General features: G+C 38.9%; 1 protein-coding gene across 7 annotated transcripts in view; it reads left to right on the forward strand.

The window, feature by feature from the left end:
- KDM4C (lysine demethylase 4C) overlaps nt 1–23,707 on the forward strand; it is a 434,115-nt gene that overhangs the window by 104,402 nt on the left and 306,006 nt on the right. For all 7 annotated transcript variants that reach the window (XM_084629198.1, XM_084629204.1, XM_084629200.1 and 4 more), the window contains 2 exons: nt 6,065–6,168; nt 11,469–11,606. In XM_084629198.1, the coding sequence (XP_084485324.1) occupies nt 6,065–6,168; nt 11,469–11,606 (242 nt within the window). The remainder of the gene's footprint in view (nt 1–6,064; nt 6,169–11,468; nt 11,607–23,707) is intronic.

Genomic DNA, 23,707 nt, shown 5'->3' on the forward strand with positions numbered 1-23,707 from the left:
CTGCTGGAGAGGGGGAACAGTGGGGGGAGGAGGCGAGCGGGGGCAAGCCTCCCGGGCCAGGAGCTCTGGGGCAGGGCAGGACGGTCTCGGGGGCTGGATGTGGCCTGTGGGCCGTAGTTTGCCCATCTCTGCTCTATATGATCACAACAATACAATTTAACTGAAGATCCTGTGCAAGTGTTCCTTGTACTACGGATGTGTTTTCCAGTTGTCCCTGACAAAAAAAACCAAACAAATCATAAACCATTTGAGAGACTGCTTGATTCCCAGTTGTTAGACTGAGACTTTGCCATCAGAGCCCTGTGCTATGTGGGTCACCATTTCTAAAATGAAAAATTGGGCCCTACAGCTGATAGTGTTCATTGTTCCCTAATGGTTTAGCTTTCCTATGAAGCAGGAGGTGAATACAACCTTTGTATCAGCTGAATCTAGTTGAGATTGCTCTCCCTCAGTGTTTGAAACCTTTTGTGGTCTTAAGGTGCTCAGTGCCATAATGTCCTGTATACATGTGTACTGCCTGCCCTCAGATACAGCTAGTAATCTGCTTAGCAGATTGTCATTTATGTTTTGCTGCTCATTGCCCCACCCACCTAAGTCACAAAGATCTTGAGCCAAGTCTGGACCAAGGATAACTATACTGGAAGTGATGTTGGAGAGATGCAGCCCGTCCAAATAAAACAGCCCTAACTTGTGGGGAATCCAGTCATACCCGAAGGTCTGGCCACCAACAGTGCAAGTGAAATTCTTGTCTAATGGGCAATATTACTGCTGCTCTGGTACATCTTACTGTGGATGTTGGTGTCCCTTTACCCCTGCCATTAGAGAAGTTTTGAATACACCAGTCTGGTTCTTGAGAACATAGGAAAGAATGCAACTCAATCCTGTTGCACTCTAACTTTCAATTATACACTTATCCATTCCATCAAATCATTGTGCTAAATTTGTCTGTCCTTGATGCCTTAACCTCTTTAGGTATGTGCACTCAGTCACTGCCCACCGGTTTTTTTCCTACCCTTGTGTCTTGAGCTGATTATGCTTTTACTGTCTTGGGTCTCAGTGTAGAGTTTACTTTTTTTAATTATTATTGTTCACGAGAGTTTTTGATTTGATCAGTCTCGGTCCCAATTGATTTCTTCTCCCCCCGTCCCCCAAACCTTAATATCACCTTTTGACAGTTTTGTTAATCTTTTACGGGGTTCATGTCAATGTATTGTAAATTACTTTATTATGTTGTACAACACCCTGGGCTTTATAGCAGGTAGTAAGTGTGGCTTTTAAAATCAGGATTATTACGCTTGTATTATATTGTCATGTTTGCATCATGACAACTGAAATGCATGTGCTGAGGCTCATTGGTATTTATCTGAGTAGCTCACCAGTAGTTTGCTAGGCAGCGTGGCCCAATAAATTGGTGAAACTGCATTGTAAGGGCTGCTGTTAAAAAAGGTCTTTGGGTTTTATTTACAATTCCAAAAGGGAGAAAAAATTATATGGCTGTTGGAAAAAATTAGTCAGCATTAAATTTTAATAAAATGTGACACAATAATTAGTCCCTGCAGATTCAAAGGAATCTTAATAGACTTCCTAGTCCTTGTGTAGTGAAAGATCTGTATGACAACTTCACATCTTAATTGAACCTCATATCCTTTATCTAAGAAACTTTTTGTTGTTGGGGTTGGGGAGTCAGCTAGAAAGGAATGCACAATTGATATGCTTACCAGAACCTGCTCAGGCAGACATGTTAAGATGATTGTTCTGTAGTCTTTAAGAGACCCCAATAGACCTTCATGTGAGAATGGACATGGAGAATAAAACAGGTTGAGGGTGTAGATTGGGGGCGGGGGCTGGTTATTCTGAGAGAATGTTGCCCTAAATTTGTTCATTATTTTTAAGACATGAAGAGTATTAAGACAGCTGAATTGGATGATTGGAAATGTCTTTATTGTTAAAGAGTGAACATGCTCCAAGGAAATAACCATCTTTTTGAATGGCAAAAGAATCTCTGCATGTGCTCTCTCTCTCTCATATAGTGTTGACAGAAGAGTCCAGATATTTCAATGTCTTGTACCTAAGTTTAGTGCCGGTCCAGTAATGCTTTCTATAGTATTTTTAAGCATGTATGTTTATTTTTACCTATCCTTTTATTTAATGACTTTTTCGCTCTGTTTTTATGCAGTTGCCAATAAAACATTATTTTGTTTAAGACAAATGGAATTCAGTTTGGACATTGTAATTTTTGGGCGGTTTTTGGTTGGTGACCCACAGAGGGCAAAAGTTCTTTAACCTCTCAAGAGGCCTAGAGTATAGAGCTCTAAGCCTACTCATCTGAATCCCCCCGATTTTCCAACTCCCCATATTTTCCCAATAGATTCCTAAGGTTGTGCAGACATAAACTGTCACTCTCTGTATAAACAAAATCTAGTATTTGTTCTGAATCGATATAGTTTGTTATAAAGACTTATTTTTACTCTGTAAAATAATATTGCTGATATACTCTTGTACACTGAAAACAAGACATTGTTTTTAAATGGCTTTACGTTTAACATGTGACTGGAAATTATTTTGGAGGACCTATTAAGAGTCCTTGATGGAGGAGAACAGCAATTGAGGACAAGATTTAAAGAAATAAGAGTCTGAAGTTAATAATCTACATTTATTTTTAGATACCTAAACAGGGCTGGGCATCTTGGACCCATTAGGTGCTCAGCATTTTTTTTTTTTTTTTTGAAAATTGGGTCTCATATTTAGATGCCCAAATATGTATATATCCTATTTATGAAAATATTGCCTTTAGTTTCCAAACCATTTAAATTTGAACTATTTTACATTGTACACAATGATTTTGGTGAAATGACATAGGGCATAATTTTAGAGGTTCATGATAAATATAACTTATAAACTGATACAGAGTCCGTAATACACTGCACATTACCTTCCTTCAGTGGTTTTCCAATTTAAGTTACTTTATGGCCAGTCACCACATTTGTTTGGGCCCTGATTACAAATCCATATAGAAAGAGAATTAAATAGATTCTTCTTTCATCATTGATTTTAATTTAAAAAGTAATTCATATAATGTAATACAAACCTACAGATTTTAAAAGTTTGATGGGTTCATTTAAAATAAACTGCTAAGAAATAGCTTTTAGTATTGGCATATCTGTTGACAATCTTCTCATTAATGATATAGTCCCTTAAAGAAAAATGTGGAGTGTTACATAGGAGTTTAGTAGACGAATAAAATGGACTTTTATTGGCATTCATTTTCCTTTGTCTTTCATGCACTGGTGTGGTGAGCAGATTTTTGTAATTAAATGGTAACTTGTCCTAACTCACTTATCTATCGTTTCCTTTATGTGCTCGTATATGAGAGAAAACAGATCAGAATGTGGTTATCAGTGGGGGAAAATGACAATTACTTTTGTTATGTGAATATGACAAAGGGAAAATGTGTTTTGTCCCTGTAAGCCAGTTATATCATAAAATACAGATTGGTTTTTATTCGTTTATGTAAGTACCACATTATGACAAAATTTACAAACTGTAATATTTTACCAACCCCTTCCATCCTGTTTCATTGTCATATACTTTTTTTCTTTGCAGTAGAGCCTTCCTAATTCATGATTCCCTAGTTAACAAACCCATTAATTTTCATAAAACAGCAAACATTTCACCTTCTATCTAATAGTAGGGTGCTTAGTAAAATCTTCTATACTTAACATGAGACGGAACGGTCTCTTGGTTAAAGCAGATGTGTGGAAGGTAGGACTTCTGGATTCTGCTCCTGAGTTGGCCCCAAAATTTGCTGTGTGACCATTGGAAAGTCCTGTAACTTTTCTGTGCCTGTTTCCCTTTCTGCAAAAACAGGGAGATCTTTATAAAGTGCTTTGGGATAGTTGTATGATAGATGCTATATAAGTGCAATTAATTAATGTTACTAAGATATCAATAATTTTGCAAAACATACTCCATTATGAAGGTAGTATAAATAATAAACTAAATTGAAATGGCCAAAATGAATGATTTTGAAATGATGCGCGTTAGGTATTTTAAAATAATATACTTTTTTTTTATTGCTAACATGTGAATTTCAGTGATCCTCAGTAGTTCTCAGTCATTAGTGCCATGTACTTTTCTGCTGTAAAGACTTTCTCGTAATTGCTGATCACTGAGTAACTAGGGGATAAACAGAATTGTCTTCTTTATAATTTGCCTACTCCTCTCACCTGGTTCATTCCGTGGTAATGTTACAATCCAGTCTTTGTAGCACTATATTTTATTTTCATTATGTCACATTTTGATGTCACAAACCAGTTTCTACCATTGCTGAATGAACTGAGCAGGACAACTAGACTGATTATAAACAATGAAGATGGTATTTAACATTTAAATAGCTCTCTGTCCGTAGAACTCAAAGAACTTTCCATTTTACTTGTGGGGAAAGTGAGGTGCAGAGAGATAAGTGACTTGTCTAAGATTAAAGAGGAAGTAGGTAGAGTGTCTTGGAACAAAACCCAGACCTTGAGAAAGGAGGGTGACTTTGTTTTTAGTGATGGAAACCAACCTCTTTCTCCTCCCGCTAGAGCAGGGGTGGGCAAACTTTTTAGCCCAAGGGCCACATCTGGGTATGGAAATTGTATGGCAAGCCATGAATGTTCATGAAATTAGGGGTTGGGGTGCAGGACGGTGTGAGGGGTCTGGTGGGGGTGTGGGCTCTGGGGTGAGGCCATAAATGAGGAGTTCAGGATGCAGGAGGAGGCTCCTGGCTGGGGCAGGGGGTTGGGGTGTGAGGGGGGCTCCAGCTTGGGGTGCGGGCTCTGGGACGGGGCTAAGGATGAGGGGTTGGGGGTGCAGGAGAGTGCTCCGGGCTGGGACTGAGGGGTTCGGAGGGTGGGAAGGGGATCAGGGATGGGGGTTGGGGCGCAGGAAGGGGTCAGGGGTGCAGGCTCCAGGCAGCGCTTACCTCAAGCAGCTCTCGGAAGCAGCATCATGTCCCTCTTCTGGCTCCTATGCGGAGGTGCGACCAGGCGGCTTTGTGCTGCCCCATCCACAGGTGCCGCCCCTGCAGCTCCCATTGGCTGTGGTTCCCAGCCAATGGGAGCTGCGGGGATGGTGCTTGGGGTGGGGAGAATGTGTGGGGCCCCCTGGCTTCCCCAATGCGTAAGAGCCAGAGGGGGGACATGCCTTTGCTTCTGGGAGCCGTACAGAGCCCTGGAACACATGGAGCGGGGCAAGCCCCAGACCCTGCTCTCCAGTGGGAGCTCGAGGGCCAGATTAAAATGTCTGAAGGGCTGGATGTGGCCTCCGGGCCATAGTTTGCCCACCCCTACTCTAGCGCAACATTGCTATCTGATCTATCTACATTTCATATTTGGGGGTGAGGTTTGAATTAACCTTAATTTTTAAACAAAATATTGCCATGTGCTGAGCCACCATATGACATCAGTTGTTTGCTGATGACATTTGCCCTATCGGGAGGCATGTGGCACAAATATTCAGTGCTGGCTGTCAGCCAGATTGGGAGGAAACACTTCAGCTAGCCATTGAGCATCAACCATTATCACGGTAAAGAAATGGCTTGAACTACTGCTTCCATAACCTCCAAGCTGTATATAAATATAGTTGAAAAATTAGGGTTAGCCTTGTACAAAGCAACATCAGGGAGTAAGACTTGAAGATTCAAGAAATGATGCGTCAACTTATTTGAGATGGAAAAATATTTTATTTTAATATTTTAATTCCTTGGAGTAATTGTCTTCCCTCAATAAACTGGAAACACTGTAAAAACATAAAATCCAACAAGCGAGGCCCAAATTATTATTGAAGTATTTCTTTCTCTCATTTTAAACCTAAATTCTAGCAAAAAATAAGATCTGAAAATCAGGCTAATTTATATAGCTTTGTTTTTTATGTAGATATCGCCGTTAATTGACAATGATGAGAAAGGAATTTCAACAAAAGTATGCAACTATATAGTGTATTGTGCTTTAAACAAAATACTGTTAAAGTTTCCTGTTCTTGTTTTAATTGAAGAAAACTGAGGTTGCTTATTTTGTCTTGTTAGGCTTCTTCCCAAGCAGCTCTCAAGGGTGTGATGCTTTTCTTCGCCACAAGATGACACTGATTTCTCCCTCAATATTGAAAAAATATGGAATTCCTTTTGACAAGGTACAGTAGAATTTATTTTAATGACGTGCCTCTGTGCGTAGTGTCCAGATATGTGTAGCTACAAATGCAAAGCAAAACAGTATCTTTTTATTCAGGCCCAGATTCCAAATTACTGTTGTTAAAACAAGCTTCTGGGCTGTTGGGTTGTTTCCTTGGTTTGGTCTCAGATTTTCAAAGAAGCCTAAGGGGGAGTTAGGTTGCCAAATCCCGTTGAAATGCAATATAATTATATTAATATGAAACAGCTTGGAAAAGTTAAAAGCTTTTATGTTCCAAACTCATTTAGTAATATCTTAATTTTTGAAGCCATCAACAGTCCATTATGTAATATTTTTTGATATTTGGTAAATACAAATTTATTTAGATTGGTGCTACTACATTAATTCATACCACTCTTAAATAGTGGTAATAGATCATGTTTTGTTGGGATCAAACTTTTTAAAGAAATGTTTGTATGGATCATGCTTTATTGTTTTCTTTGTATGTAGTGCAGTATAATTTTTATTGGCATTTTGTGGTAATAAATTTCAGATGAAAATACACGATGGAATAAATGTTTGAAAATTTATTATGAAACTTTTTAATGCAACTTAGTAGATGTAGTTAGAAATACTGAAAAAAATAATAATCAGATGCTCCTTTTCTGGGTGACAGATTATTTTCTACAAAATTTAGAGCATATATTATTCTTTTGCTTTGTGCTGGTTGATAGTGACTGAGTGAAAAAGGGTATACAGCATGAACATTTTATATAAAGCAGGAGAAGTGAAAAAAAGAACTTTGGCTTGATTAAAAAAAAAATCTCCTTTTGGGTTTGAGAAGGATTAAGTGCTTAGCTGCTTGAAAAACATTTAAAATACTCTGTGTATCCTCCTCTCCACTTGATTTTTTCTTCCCATGATCCTAGCTCTTCTCTACCTAAGAGCTTTTTTACTTGTGACTAGGTGTGTACTTCATGTGGGTGTGAGGCAGTGAAAGTGTATTGTTTTTTTACAGTGGCATCAACTTATGCCAAGATTCATTCAGCAGCTTGGTGAGCCTGACTTAGCTCCCCTTGGACATTTGTTTGTCTGATATTTAAATTTAGCAGCCTCTGATCATTATACAGTTATGATCATTTTATAGATTCTTGATTTCCCACCTCTAGGTTTTTCTAAAGTGTATAGAGGAGTCCAACAATAAGCCTGTATATTTTTCTCACACAAAATCCACTTGCAGAATAAGCCCATCAGTTTTTGTTTATGATTGTTGTCTCTATTTTCACATATGTGATTTATTTACATATAGGTAGCAGGATATGTATATATGCTCAGCTGCTCAATTTTTCACTTTCTAGATCAGGGGTAGGCAAACTTTTTGGGCCAAGGGCCACATCTGGGAGGGGAAATTGTATGCAGGGCCGGGGCAGGGTGGTTGGGGTGCAGGAGGGAGTGCGGGGTGTGGGAGGGGGTGCGGTGTGCAGGAACAGGCTCAGGGCAAGGGATTGGGGCAGAGGAGGGATGCGGGGTATTTGAGGGGGCTCAGGGCAGGGGGTTGGGATGCAGGAAGGGTGTGGGGTGCGACAGGGGGCTGAGGGCAGGGAATTGGGGTGCAGGAGGGGTGTGAGGTGCAGACAGGGGGCTTAGGGCAGGGAATTTGGGGGCAGGGTGCAGGGAGGGGTTCGAGCTCCGGCCCAGTGCTGCTTACCTAAAGCGGCTCCGGGGTGTGAGCGGCGCCCATCGGGGCCAGGGCAGGCTCCCTGCATGCCTGTCCTGGCCCCGCACCGTGCTGCTCTGGGAAGCGGCCGGAACCACTTCCCTGTGCGGCCCCTGGGGGAGGAGGGGGCACAGGGCTCCGCGTGCTGCCCTTGCCACGCCTCCAGGTCACTCCCCCAAAGCTCCCATTGGCCACGGTTCCCCGTTCCCAGCCAATGGGAGCTGCAGGGGGCGGTGCCTGGAGGCAAAGGCAACGCATGGAGCCCTCTGCCCCCCGGGGCCCCAGAGACGTGGTGCCGGCCTCTTCTGAGAGTGGCATGGGGCCTGCGGTACCACGGGGGGCAATCCCACAGGCCGGATCCAAAGCCCTGAGGGGCCGGATCCAGCCCGCGAGCCGTAGTTTGCCCATCCCTGCTCTAGACTGTATGGCTACGTAGGGCCTCCTATCTCATTCAGTTTAGATTTATGGGATATTATTAAGTGAGGTCAAGAGAAATAATGTAACTACTGATTCTTTTCATACCCTTGTAATTTATCACTAATGTGTCAAATAAAGTCACGGAATTTAGATCTGTTGTTTTGGATTTAATGAACATTAATTTAAGCAGTATATTTTTCAGCATATGGGGATGGTGGAAGCATAAAGTTTAATAACTTGCTGGCAGATTTGTTTTTAACATTGTCAGGCTTGTGTTTGGGGTAGGTAGGCGAGTCCAGAGCAAGAAGGTCGGTTGCTTTATTTCAGTGTCTTGGACTTTCTCATTTTCTATTTTAAAAAATGTGTTAGAAATAGTTAAATAGAATAAATTTAGTTCTGTCACCTACTGCTAGGAAGAAGCAGCCTGTACCCGAGTGCAGTTTTAATTAATGGGAATCAGTGAGAATGTGAATAGAAAGAATCAGGCTGTGATCTCTCGTGGCTTGCTGTGATAGAACTGGAAACGTGCTGAACACTGATAAGCCAGCCTACGCTTACCAGGTGACAGCTGAACTGCCGCTTATTGCAATAGAACACCTGCTAAACTGTCATCAGTAGGGGGGGTGCATGACAAGATAAATTTGGGAATTGCTGGCACTGAGAATGTTCTTTCTTATACATCCCTGCAACACGATCTGAAAACTCCAATTACAGTCGCTGTGTGTGTTTGTGTGCTATATATTTACACACATGCTTATGCATATATAAAGCATCCAGTTGCTTCACATTTATGCTGGAACCATAAGATGGTTTATATATTTGTATATAAAGTATGACTTTTTTCATTCTTTAATCTTATGTCAATGTAGTTTTTTTGCTATCTTCTCCCTCCCCCCGCCCATTATGGCCCAAAAGATGGTGGTGATATCAAGAACATGCCAATATCTGGAGTGCCATTCCTTTGGGTTTCTTGTTGCATACAGAGAATGCACACACGACATTCATATGATTGTGAGAACAGAGTTTTGTGTATTTGTGGGGTCCAAATGAGAAATTAAATACAAAAACTGTTCTTATTATGCTTGAGAGCTTAAGACATTAAAGGTAATATAAATTTCTACAGAGGTGTAGTGTGATCTCTAGTTATGGTGGCTATGTAAAAGTTAACTAACTTTGAACATTCTGTCTTTTACTATATTTAAAAGCACAACCACAATGTTGCCTTAATATAGTGTCTTTTCATTTTGTGAATTTCTCACCTGAGTATTGTTCAGGCAAAGCATTATTAGACCCACAGAAGATGTCCCTCTGATCACTAAGGTCTTCTTGTCTTCCATTAACCAATAACTACTGCTTGGTACCCAAACATCTGTCCTTAAGTATTGTTCACAACAAATAGCTTCTTTCCACTGGGCCTATTTTCTGACCTAAATTTAGTGTCAAGGGGCATGTCAAATGGAGTATATAGATTTTTGTTCACTGCTTTGCTCACTAATGCCATGAAGTAGCACCTGTCAGCCAGTTGGAGAGGATGTGGCTGGGCCATCTGTTCAGCAGCCTCCAGTAAGCTCATCCTTGCTGCAGCCTTTGATGGCTGCGGTCCAGTGGAGCTCCCAGTGGAAAGTAAAACAGTCCCTAATTGGTGGGAACTCTTGGGGATTGCAAGCAGTGGTTCTGCCGCCCGTCCTCTGTTGATGAATCTCCCCATGAGTGTAGCAGACCCAAACAGCACATAGAGGTGCACATTACTCCACTAGCAAGAGAGAATCCTGCCCAGTATCACTAACTTTATTCCACTGTTTTCTGTAAATTTATATTGCTTGCTGTTCACTATCTGGCATTCAACTTTAACTGTTCATATGAAAATGACTATACTATACAAAATATAGTTGTATCTTTTGTGGTGTCATTGTTTTTTTCCCTAGCTATAACTTAATCTACTGAATCACTGGGCTGCAGTCTCTTTCAACTGAATCACTCTTCATTGTATTTTGTAAGGAAAAGTGATCCTTTGGATAAATCCTTGTTTACTGCATCAAGTGGTGTTAAAGCTTCACTGCCCAGTGCTATTTGAATACCGTTTCCCAGACCTGAGGCTTTCCATGCTAAGCCATTCCCCACACCCTCTGAGTAGAGTTGTAGTAGTGTGCTGTAGCAACATCCTTTCAATATCCTTAATACTATTCAAAAACCCCTCAGTAAAATAAGTGTTAATGGAGTGTTAAGAAGGAGATTTTAATGTCACAAAGTTTAGGACAGTCATTACATCATTTAGAATACAAAGAGTCTTCAGCATTATTAGTTATTGTAAAGTTGTAGTAGTGATGTTACACAAAAAGTGTGGTTCTGCTTCCTTGAAACAGACTTTGAAGAAATGGCACCTATTCTTGTATTATTCAGTAATAGAAGGTGTGAAAACTAAATTAGCTCCTCATTTATACATGTATAGTCCCACTGTCTTCAGAATAGGTTGTCAGTGACACCTATGAAACCTAATTAGCATTAAATGGGTCAGGCACTGAAAAGTTGTGTGGGGATGGGAAAGGGCAGGGAAAAGAAATCCCCCTCTAACCTAGCTCAATTACATGGAGCATCTGTGGCACCATTCCAGAGAAGCTACTTAAGGTGAAGTGAGCTGTGAGCTCACAAAAGCTTATGCTCAAATAAATTGGTTAGTCTCTAAGGTGCCACAAGTACTCCTTTTCTTTTTGCGGATACAGACTAACACGGCTGTTACTCTGAAACCTACTTAAGGCCTGTGGATGAAGTAGCCTTCCCAACCATTACAGTATGTCCCCTCTATTGGGGAAGGTAGCAGCAGATATTCGGCCCACTGGCTGCCATCCTGCCTTGTCTGCCCACTTCAAATCTTATGCTCTCTACTCATTGCCCCCCCCCCATGTATTGTTAATAGGGGTCGTCTGATTTTGTAGAAGAGGGAACATGATTTGCTCCCTTGTGAACACTTTCTGAATTTTTGGCCTACTCTAATGTGGGGATACTGATGGGCCAGAAGTTTGTTATTTCAAAATGTAGTCAGTAATGTCTCCTCAGGTCTGCCTATATTTAATCCAAATCGGATGCTATGTGCAAATATCTATTTTGACATCAGCAAATATAATTTTCATTTCTTTAATAAGAGAAGGTCTTTTTAAATAGGTTATTTGTGGTTTTTTCTTGTTATGTAGATCACACAGGAGGCAGGGGAATTTATGATAACCTTCCCATATGGATACCATGCGGGATTTAACCATGGTTTCAACTGCGCAGAATCAACAAACTTTGCCACAATCAGATGGATTGATTATGGAAAAGTAGCTAAATTGGTAAGTAATACTACAAAAATAATGCCTGAATTAAATGTCTCCTTTGGTTATTCCTTAATGATAAGCTTAGGCAAAAGAGAAGATGAAGAGGGAGAAGAACAATTAAGTCATCTTGTACATCATCCTGTCAGTGCAGTACTATTCCATATTGTGCATTTACTAGCATGTTATAACACTTGCAGTACATGTATTATTTGTTGTAGTAGATTTTAGATATGACTTAATGTGTATATTGTATGTTAAAAATCTTTATTTTTCAGGAGATATTTTTATGTAGGTTTATATGAGGCCATATAAATCGAGAATTATGTTTGGAAGGGGGAGACAGAATTTATTTCTGTTCTTCTAAAACCCTATGCATTTTAGTCATAGAGGCAGCTTGGAAATCCCCTTATTCAAGTCACATACAGCGATTCTGCTCCCTTTTAGAATTTTATATGTATCTTGGAAAACATGCCACAGACTTGAGGGGTAATGTGCCTGTTCAAAAGAGGACAAAGATCAATAAGAGGGCTGAACTAAATGAGCAAATTAAACTTTAATCTGTAATGTTTTTTTTAAATGTTGGCAATATTTTGTGATAAATTAAATATGCTCCCAGAGTGGGAATGTTTCATAATTTAGAATCACTAATATATTTTACAAAAAAGCAGTTTCGTGTCACTGTTAGTCTGTGCAGCTATAGTGTTGTAGCTACATCAAGGATATTATAGAGACAAGGTGGGAGAGGTAATATCTTTTATTGGACCAAGTTCTGTTTGTGAGAGAGACAAACTTTTGAGCTATGCAGTGTAGCTCAAAAGCCTCTCTCTAATCAACAGAAATTGGTCCAATAAAAGATATTGCCTCTCCCACCTTGTTTCTACTACTTTAGTCTGAAATTTTGCATATGTTGCATATATTTTACATTCTGTTCACATACAGCATTTGTGTAATATACTGAATCAAATGTGTGTATTTTGTTCAGCAAAAGGTCATTAATGTTGTACAGTATTTTATATGATCTCTCCACTATTAAAAAGTATAGATTATAAGAGCATTGTTTAGGATGCTTTGATAACTATGTAATGTGGAGCCACTTTCCAGACTGAGATATTCTGTACTGACAACAGCAGCATCTACAAATTGTGTATATGTTACATTAGCTAATGAGATGATAAGTGAATTCACTTCAAAAGCAAACATGGGAGGAGGCGGGGTTGCAACAATGTAATCCAGGAAGAGTACAGGGTTAAATACTTGGAATTGGAAGAAGACCTTGAGAATATTTTCTGTTAGCAGAACTTCTTGATTTTAGGCACTATTGACTATAATTGTGAATGAGATTGATGAGTGAGTTTCAAGAGGTAAAAGGCCTGAAAATGTTCCATTGTTTCACGTAGCCTATACATAGACATTTACTGTAATGAAAGTAATAAAAACATCAATAAGAATTTAAAATGTTCAGCTAGGTCTTCACTTTTAATGCAAAACTTACATTCATGGTGGTAATTAATAAGGCCCTGATTTTTAATACTGATTTTTAAGAATCTATATATTTAGTAGCTCAGTGGTTCAAAAGATAGTAAAATGAACCACCATGTAGAAGACTTGAGTTTAACATAACTCTGGGGAGGTCAAATTCAAATGTGGGGTAAGCTGAGTCGTTGAAAAGTTAGTGGAGTTTCTCTCTCTTAGTCCGGAATTTGGTTCTAATTTTTGGTTAGGAGGTCTTGGTTCATTCAGTCCATTTTGAGTATTCTTTGTCCATGGAAAAAGCAGTCATTGAAATACAGTGACTTCCATGCTATGTACTGAAGGTGTAATACCATGTTCATGTATTGTATAAGAAGGTAAAATGGCTTCAGGGTGTTTGTAATCAATTCAAAGTGTCTGAAATCTTCCAAATACTATTTGAATCAAGAATAATAAGAATATCTGCTATAGAGAAATCTTAAGGATTGTAGCTGAGTGTGAATCCCAGTTCCTGTGACTAGAGGCCACAGTCATGAATTGCACTCTTCGTTTTACTATAGATAATAAAAAATGTCAGAATTAAAGCCTGGCTCGTTGAACATTTTGCTTCATTTTTTAATTAATCTGGAAAAAGACTTGGAAGCAGTATTAGCCAAATAAAACATATCTCAGGGTATTGCACACCTTTCAACAGCAGTTACATAATTATTCAAAGCTAATGGAAACAAAATAATTAGCTAATTATTTATAATAATGACATTTGTTGGTATTTGTTCATGCCATACAAATAAGATACAAATACAAGTTGATGGAATGTTAAGGAAATGTATGTTACTGCTTTAATGTTCCAATATTAATTGTAAAACAAGATACATTAGGGAAATACCAAGTTACAACTTTACCTGTTATATCTGATATTTAAAGTTCTCATATTTGAAACAAAGGCATGTGGGAAACAGGTGTAGAGGAGCACACCGTTTGTTAAAGGGGATACTCTCTGTCCTAGTAAAGAGGAGAAGATAGAAGTTAATGAAATACAGGTTGTAACTGAAGAGAAACAGCCAAATGAAAAAGAGTCCCATTCAATGAAGGGAGACAACTAAATATTGAAAAATTTTCTAAGTGTTCATATACAAATGCTAGGAGACTAATACTAAGATGGGAGAAGTTGAGCTCCTGCTATTAAATGAGGATATTGATATAATAGGTATCATAGAAATTTGGTGGAATGATGATAATCAGTGGGACACAGTAATATCAGGGTACAAAATATATAGGAATGACAGAGTAGGGTGTGCAGGTGGGGGAGTAGCACTGTATGTGAAAGAAAGCATAGAGTAAAAATCTTAAATGAATCAAAATGTGCCATAAAGTCTCTATGAATAGAAATTACATGCTTGAACAATAAAACTATAGCATCATGACGGTGATTGTGAAATGCTCAGGGATATTAGAGAGGCTACAAAAACAGAAAACCCAATAATAAAAAGGGAAGAGGGAAGGACCTCTCATAGATTGGTAACTGATTAAAAGATAAGAAGCAAAGGGTAGGAATATACTGTAAGTTTTTACAATGTAAAGAGGTAAATAGTGGGGTCTCCTAAGGATCTGTACTGAAACCTGTGCTGTTGGATGTAATCATAAATGATCTTGAAAAAGAGGTATACAGTGAGGTAAAATTTACAGATGATAGTTAAGTACAAAGCTGACTGCAAAGAGTTACAAAGGGATCTCACAAAACTGGACAACAAAATGGCAGATGAAATTCAGTGTTGATAAGTGCAAAGTAATACACTTTGGGAAAAATAATTCCAACTATATATAAAAAATGGATGGGGTCTAAATTAGCTGTTATCACTCAAGAAAGGAATCTTGGAGTCATCATGGATAGTTCTCAGAAAAGTTCTGCTCAATGTGCAGCTCCAGTCAAAAAAAAGCTAACCGAACGTTAGGAACCATCAGGAAAGGGATAGTTAATAAGAGAGAGAATATAATACCACTATATAAATCTCTGGTTTGCCCACACCTTGAATGCTGTGTGCAGTTCTGGTTGCCCCATCTCAAAAAAGACATATTAGAATTGGAAAAGGTACAGAGAAGGGCAACAAAAATTATTTTAGGGGTATGGAACAGCTTCCGGGCATGGATAGATTAAAAAGACTGGGACTATTCTTCTTAGAAAAGAGATGAGTGTACGTGGGGGGTGGGGTGGGTATGATAGAAATCTATAAAATCATGACTGGTGTGGAGAAAGTGAACAGGGAAGTGTTATTTACCCCTTCAGATAACACAAGAACCGAGATCATTCAATGAAATTAATAGGTGGCAGGTTTAAAACAAACATAAGAAAGTACTTATTTGCACAATGTACAGTCAACCTGTGGAACTCATTGCCATGTGTTGTGAAGACCAAAAATATAAATGGTTTTAAAAAAGAATTAGATAAGTTCATAGTGGATAGGTCCATCAATGGCTATTAGCCAAGGTGCTCAGGGAAGCAACCCCCTGCTCCAGGTGTCTCTAAACCTCCGACTGCCAGAAGCTGGAACTAGATGACAGAGGATGGATCTCTTGATTTGTTGTTGTCTTTGCTTCATTCCCTCTGTAGCATCTGGCACTGTCCACTGTCAGAATATCCTGTGTGGCCATTCTTATGTTCTTATATAAATAAAAATAGAGAAAACCGTGCATGTTGTTAACTGTTCTTGCATTATATTTGTATAACAGTTTTAAAGCATGCATGAAATACCAGAGCTTTTGCAAACTGAAAAATACTGTTTCTTGGTCTTCTGTTAGGCAGGAAATGGAAAACATGGGAAAATCTATAGTTACTTGTTCTGGAACACCAGACAAATTTTCCAAAAATGTCAATTCATTTTAAAAGAATAAGAAATCCTCTCTGCTTCAGAAGTCTATTGTCATGTTAGTAGGTTATAACCACTATTATAATATTATTATAGCATTTAATAAAACAAGCCACACAGTTCTATGTTGCAATTTATGGTTCTCCAGGCTGGCATGGCTTACTGATGTTGAAGTTTAATCTGTTGCTTCTTCTCTGTCTGTACATGATACGTATATGATTTTTAATTGGGGAAAAAAGTTTTAGATCTAAATACAATTTTCAGACTACTGTTACATTTTTCGCTTTAATATGTATTATATTGGAAATGCCTTTCTGGTGTCAGTGAAACGCAGTAATCTAGGTCAGTAGAAGGTACTGTTCGCCTGCAAGGTTTTTGTGTACTGAAGACTGATTATTTTCCAAAGAAGGCAGTTCTGAGTTACTTACAGCTATATTATTGTCTATGCCACTTCCCCTCCAAAAAACCAAAAATGAAACAGAAAAACCAGCAAATGAGCTACAGCCTTCCTCTCTTCTTTGTCTGAAGAATAGTTAGATATGTAATAGCATGCAGTTTTTTCTATTGATGCTACAGTAAATACTAAAGTTAAAGAACAGTACTATTGTCCTAAAGAAAATGCCATGAGGTTGAGGGCCCAATGAAATAAATTGCCTACATAAATTGCAGTTTTAAATGGGTCATGCCTTTAAAGAGGGAGGCATGTTTTGAACACAGAACTAGAGAAGACAAACTCCTGAATTCCAGTTCTTGCTCTGAAACGGATTCATTCTGTGGCCTTGGGGAAATCCCTGAACTCACTGTCTCAGTTTCCCCATATGTACACCTACCTCCAACAACCCTGTTTTAGCTGGGGCTGTCTTTACTAAAGTCCTGGGGAATATGATAGCTGCACCTCTTTCCCAAAGGCTGTAGTGCTGCATGAGGGCTGCATGTGAGAAGGCAGGAGGCCAGGTGGAGAAGCTGCACCCTTTGTCTGCTATCTCCGGTACTTCTTTCTACTGTAGTCTCAGTGCAGTGAACAGAGTGGTAATATCTGTGGAGACAGGCATGGGGTCTGGCACAGGTAAGAGAGACAAGTGGTTTGAGGGGCACAGTTGATACATGGTAGAGTGCACAGATTTGGAGAGGGGACAGAGGAGATGGTTAAAGGGGATAAAGGAAAATAGATAGGGATAGAGAAAAGGGTGGAGCATTCCAAACCTCCCCCTGCCCTAGAAGAGAGAGGACAGAAACCACATTAACCTCTCCCCACTGATCCTCTGGAAGGAGAGAGAGATGCCAGAGATGGAAGTGGGCCTGGCATCCATCCTGATGGTGCTTGGAGGAGTGGGAGGGGAGCAGGCTGTCTGTGAAATGGGTTTAAGTGTTCAGATACTATAGTGACAGGAGCTAGAGAAAACCCTAAGATTAGATAAAACTTACTGAATTTTTCTCATGGTAGGTCACGTAGGTTAGTTAGTTATGTTTGTAATGTGCTGTGAAGATGAGAGGTGTACCATACATTTTAAGTATTACTAATAGTCATCCTATAGCTTCAATTTCTGGAATTTAATTTATTTATACCAAAATTTAAAGGGTATGAAAGAAGGCAGATGGGACATTTCTTCTGACTAATGTCTTATTATTTACCTAATGGAGCTTACGTTTATCTGAGTAGGCTGGAACTCCTTGCTGTTCTGCAAACAACATTTTAAGCTATCTTACTCCAATGCATTTTGTTAATGTTGGTAAAACAGATGAACCAGTGTCAATTAGTTTGTATGTTTTGCTGGGATCTACTTTAATTTGTGCTGAGTAGGCAACTTGTGTGCTGAAGTAGGGGCAGTGTTCAAGTGTTAAAGTTTCTGAATATAAATGTTTACACACCATTTTGATTAATTTTTTTGTATTCTACAAAATAAAATCCCTTCTGGAGTGACTGGATAAAAGATATTCACTTTAATCCAAGAATGAATTTGTGTGTGTCTCTTTAGCCAAGATTTAATGATATGTAGCTGTGTGGGGGAAACAATTCTAGGTAATACATATGCAGTCAACTAACATTCAAACCTTTTGCAGTCTTCACCAACACATATTTTGGTTTTCCTTGTTTATCACAGTTTAAAGATATTTGAATTTTTTTCTGACTCCTGCAAGTGAGGGATTGCTTTTCCCCAAAACAGTTATTAATTATAAGCAGCTATTTTCAGGACTGTTGTGGAAAACAATTACTTAAAACACCTTTTACCTATTTAAGTATTTATTCCATGCTCATCACTGTGGTATTTAAGAACCTTATCTATATAATTCATTCATGATTCTCTTGTGCGCCTGTCAGTGTTAGTTGCACTCACCTCTGGACATGTTAGCATTTTTATAACCCTTTCTATGTATTAGTTTTTGAGCTGTCATGTTACTCATGTGACCTTGGGTATGAAAGGATAACTTGGAATTAAACAGAAAGAGCTCAGATGGCAAATTGAGTGACACCTTCTGGAATTACATACTGTAGTTTGACTTGTCTTGCAGTAAGGCTGGTTTGGGAGTTTGTATGATGATCTGGCACTGATAGTATGTTACTGAAATATATTTATAAGAAGCTGTCTTGGCTTGTATTGATCCCATCATTTTTTCCGTATTACTTCCCCATTAACTAATGTACTGAAAAATGGACATTTTTATCAGAGTTAATTGACTTTTAGAGTGAATTCCATCGTTGCCCTCATAAAAAAAAATTTAGGTGGAGTCCTTTCACTTTCTTTGTGTGAATGTACTTTAGGAAATTATGTAAAATTTACCCAGAAAAATGCATCTTCCATTTAATTGTAATGGAAAGGTGATTAGGTGATATGCTAAAATCTGGAGAATCAGTCATGATTTCCACCTTCTCTCCAAATGAAAATACTCATGGAGAGGACCAGTAAACGCTACCTGTCATACTGAGGTGCTAGAGTTTAGAAGGAGACTGAAAAAAAGTTCAAAACAAGATTGTGTACTTTTATCTACTGATGTATTTTCTCTACATTGCATTTCTTGTCACTGCTGTTTATTAGTGTAGTTAATTGAAAAACGAGCCCAGGAACAAAGAAACTCTTTCCCTTTCTTTTTCCTGTTTGCAGAGCCAGGGGAGTTGGCAGGTGAGCTAAGCTTGCCTCTAGACCCTGCAGGGAGGACACTCTTAAGGAGAAAAGGTTCTGTGTAGCTCCTCCTTAACTCAACCACATGGGCTAAGATAGAAGGAAGGTTGCAGGACAGAGCCAGTCCCAGGATAAAAGGACTCTGGCCTTCTCCCTGGCAAGAGCAGAGAGAGGTGGAGAGTAAAAACCTTTGTCGTATTGCTTCTGAATACAGGTGATTTCATCAGACTTTCCTTCCTTCAGTTTGGACATTTTTTCTTCTCCGCTGTTTACTCCAATCTCCTCCTCCACTGTCCTTTCACTGCAGCTTCATTCTCCATGGCCTCCATGCATCTCTTCTCAACCCTTTCCTCTGTCATTGCATACCCTCAACTTCCCAAATCAATATCTCCACCACCAACCCCTCCCCCCCAAAGATGGAGAAAACATGACATTTGCCAACCATTACCCATATCATGCTGCTTTGTGCATCCCTTTCCCTTACCCCTCCTCTATCTAGTCTATTTAAATTATATAGTCCTTGCGGCAGGATGATCTCTTCCTATTTTATAGCACAGTGGGAACCCAATTTGTGTGGGACCTTCAGTTGTCACTATAGTACAAAAATAATAATAATAAATATGTGTAAAATGCAAGGATTTGTCATGGTCCTTCCTTAGGGCCCAGTCCTGCAAACAATGAAGCCAATGGGACTACTCATGTGATTAGTGTGTTTGCAGGACTGAGTGCTTAAGTGTGAAATCCCATATAACGATAATTTGAAACTGGGGCCGGTGCATGCCTGTGATTAAATGGATCAGAGCTATTGAAAAAGAGAAATATAGGGTCATTGGCTTCAGTGGAGATTCATCGTCTTACATCTGGTCTCATTTTGGCTTTTAGTGATGGTGGGTTTTTTTTTAAAGAGCATATCTGGAACATAAATTGTTTTTAAGAAAACAAAATACCTATTTTAAATTCCCAGCTGGAGATTCTCATAGATCTCATCTTGGAAATTTCCTCCTCCTGAGAGCAAGGGACTGCAGCCACCTTTGAAGCTTAGTTTACTGTTTAAAAATTATATTTGAACACAGCCAAAGTGCAAATGAATTAATTCCAAAATGGTGGATTTGAGCATTTCTGAACCAAACGTGGAAAATAAGTGTTTTGAGGGAAGAAAATACTTGGTAATAAATCAACATACAGTATTTATATAATAGTTATTATAGCCTGTGTATAAATGTGCTGTCAAACACTTATGACTTTAAAGAAAGAAAACAGCATACTTTGCCAGTACCTTTCTTCATTGCTTTTGCTATTGAAGTAGGTATTTTGAAAAAAAAAATGTTCCTGTCACTTCCGAATGCTGCCACCACCTCCTCAATCAAGAAGCGAGAACCTAGTTTCTTTATTTATGATCTCAGTGTTTTGCTATGAAAATGATTGTGCTGGCACAAATTCAACATTCTGACTTTGTAGTGAGGTGCTGGAGTAGGCTGTAAAAGAGAAACACCTTAGCTGAATTAAATCTTTTTTAATCAGCAAAGGGGGAAGGAAAAGTGTAAAAATATGTAACAGATGACTATCCTGTGTGATTTTATTTTCAAGGTTGTCCCCAGCGTGAAAGTTGTCCTTTAAAATTTACTCCCATTTTTAATGCCTTCATATTGGCAGAAATACTTCTTGTCACCTTCTAGGAAGAACAGCTGTAGCTAGATATCTAGCTTTTGTCATGTGTTATCCCATGGTAGTTATAGGTGTACTATGCTTTTTAAAAGCACAACTCTGTCTCTCTGTTAATGTGAACTTTCTCTTTTACAGTTGTTCTACAATTCTCATTTGATCTTATAATAAATGCCATGATAGAAAAGGAGTACTTGTGGCACCTTAGAGACTAACAAATTTATTTGAGCATAAGCTTTTGTGAGCTGCAGCTCACTTCCTCGAATGCATTTGAAAGCTTATGCTCAAATAAATTTGTTAGTCTCTAAGGTGCCACAAGTACTCCTTTTCTTTTTGCGAATACAGACTAACACGGCTGCTACTCTGAAAAATGCCATAATATAATTGCATCACAGTTCATCAGCATGGAAATGTAACTGGTGTCATTTGGGTAAAATAAGATCCAGCCCCAAAACTCACCCATTCTTCAACCTGAAACAAACCTGAAAGCATTTTTTTCAGTTCTGAAGAGACATTACAGGAGCATAGGAATGGTAATGTTTAGCGTAGACCAGTGGTTCTCAACCTGTGGTTCTCAGTATGCAGCTGCAGCCCATGTGACATCCTCATGGCCACATATATTCTGTGGATGTGGCCCACATAACCCATAGAGAGCTTCATATGTGGCCCACAATGGTAAATAGATTGAGAACCACGGTCATAGACAATACTTCCACCAGTAGATGGTGTCATATCCTTATCTTAGTGGTAAGTTCTCTTCCCTGTCATTGTTGTTGATCTTACCTAGGGGATAACTGGAAGGTCAGTCCTGCCTTTGTGTTCTGGAGTTGGTTCTTGCAATAAATGTCTGTGGTTCTTTTAGTGAGTGTTACAAAATCCTGTGAGGGCACATCAGTGGGGTATCATGAGAGAACTTGCACTATTACTGCTGTGCTGTACCTCTTCAGTGGGAGAAAAGATAATGCCATTTTCCAGGGCTGTCAATTCCACGCTTTTCCATCATTAAACCCTCTTTAAACAAGAATTGGAAGAACTTTACTAATGATATGAAAAGAAGATAAAGGGACATCGTCATGGTGGACAGACCCTAATTTCACCTTACATCAATCCCCTACCCAAAAATACACTGTTCCTTTAAAACATACTGTTGAAGAAAGTGTGCTTTACACTTAAAAGTTCGGTCGACATAGGCTTCAGCTACACTATGAGCTAGGGGTGTGATTCCCAGGTTGCATATACATACTTGCGCTAGTTCTCATCAAGCTAACATGAGTATACAAAGCAGTATGGCCATGGTAGCATGGGCAATGTCAGCATGCACAAACCTGCCTGAAATCAACGGGTATGTAATTGGCACAGCTAAACTGCCCATGCTACCGTGATTAAGTTCATATTTATACTTGTGCTAAGGAAGTGAAAACTAGCATGAGTACATGTACATGAGCTGGGAATCTTGCCCCTTGCTCACGGTGTAGACATAGATATAGATAGCTACATTGGTCAGGGGTTTAAAAATCCACACCCTGACTGACATAGCTATGCTGGCCCAACCCCCATGTGGGTGCTGGTGTGTCAATGGGAGAATGCTTCCATCGATGTATCTAACTTTGTTCCAGAAGGTGGTGTTCCTACAATCATGGAAAAACCCCTTTCGTTGATGTAGGCTGCATCTGCACTACGGGGTTATGCCGACCTAGCTGCGTCAACAGAGGTATACCAGACTAGTCCCCGGAGAGTAGACACAGCCTAACTCTGACATAGTTTTGTGTAAACTTCATATCACTTTTCTTTGTTTTAAAGTAACATGAGGAAAAATGTTAAGGTCGCTATAGTTCATCTTTATATTTAGTGTCTTTTGAGTATGTGTTGAAAGGGTCAGTGTAGGGGTCTTTTGTATGTTTTTTTTAACTGACTGTAGCACATCAAAGAAAAACTCTGCAAACCTTTTCTACTGGAGTCACAGGCTCCTTAAATACTATTCCTTCATTTCCTGAAATTAAGTTCATCATTACTCATGCATATTCTGCAGCAGTAGCTGTTTAGAGACCTGTTTTCTGTGGATAGGTTGGATCAAAGGGCTGACCTGCAGGTTGTATTTCATTTTTTCCCTTTGGTGGGATGAAGTGCAGTTGTTTTGATGTTAGGTTTGATGGATTTGTTTGCCACTGCATTCATTAGCTTCACATCAAAAAACTGACAGGCTGTTAAATGAAACTTTGGCTTAGATTTTCAGCTTGACTGTTTGGAGACATTTGTGAAGATATTTTTGTTTTTGTGTTGCAGCAGCCTCAAGCACTTAGGAGTGTCTCAAAGGGAAGAAAAGTTATTTACTGTACTGCTTTCATTGAGTAAAAAAAATCATTGTCTTGAGGACAGTCATATCTAGCATACGCTATCCAAAATATTATATGATTATGTTATATAAATTGAGAGACGTATATGTGTGGATAAATATATCCATACATTTGTAAGAGAGGAAAGAAAGAACATAGTCACTACCGCACAATAGGCATTTTTTCAGCCCTAACATTATTATTAGTTTTTATCCTGTGACATTAAGGCAAAAGATGCAATGGTTCAGCGTAGTTTAAAAAAAAAAAGTACTTTACATACAGATCACCCAAACTGATGCAGTTCTAATATTTGACGGTCAATATTCTCTACTGAAGCAGGTTCATGAATGATTAATCTGTCATCTACTTTTTATAGTTTGAATAGTTACAGACATCTGAGCTAGGTAACTTTTCTTTCTTGTTTAGTTTTTGTTTTGGTGGTTTTTTTGGTTTGGTGCTGGATCTTGGTACATCTAATACTCATAACAGTGGTGTCAGGGATAATTTAGGATTTATGCAATTTAACATGTTCACTTTTCCAAAAATCAGAGCTAGGCTCTGTATGACTCGGTGACTTGGTTTCTGTGGAACATGATGAAGATTCAGGAACCACTGACATGGTCTAGGGAGCCCCCATGCATTCAACTATGACAGTATTTAGGTATTTT

Source organism: Lepidochelys olivacea (genome assembly GCF_965140295.1).
Source record: "Lepidochelys olivacea isolate rLepOli2 genome assembly, chromosome: 5".
NCBI lineage: Eukaryota > Metazoa > Chordata > Testudines > Cheloniidae > Lepidochelys > Lepidochelys olivacea.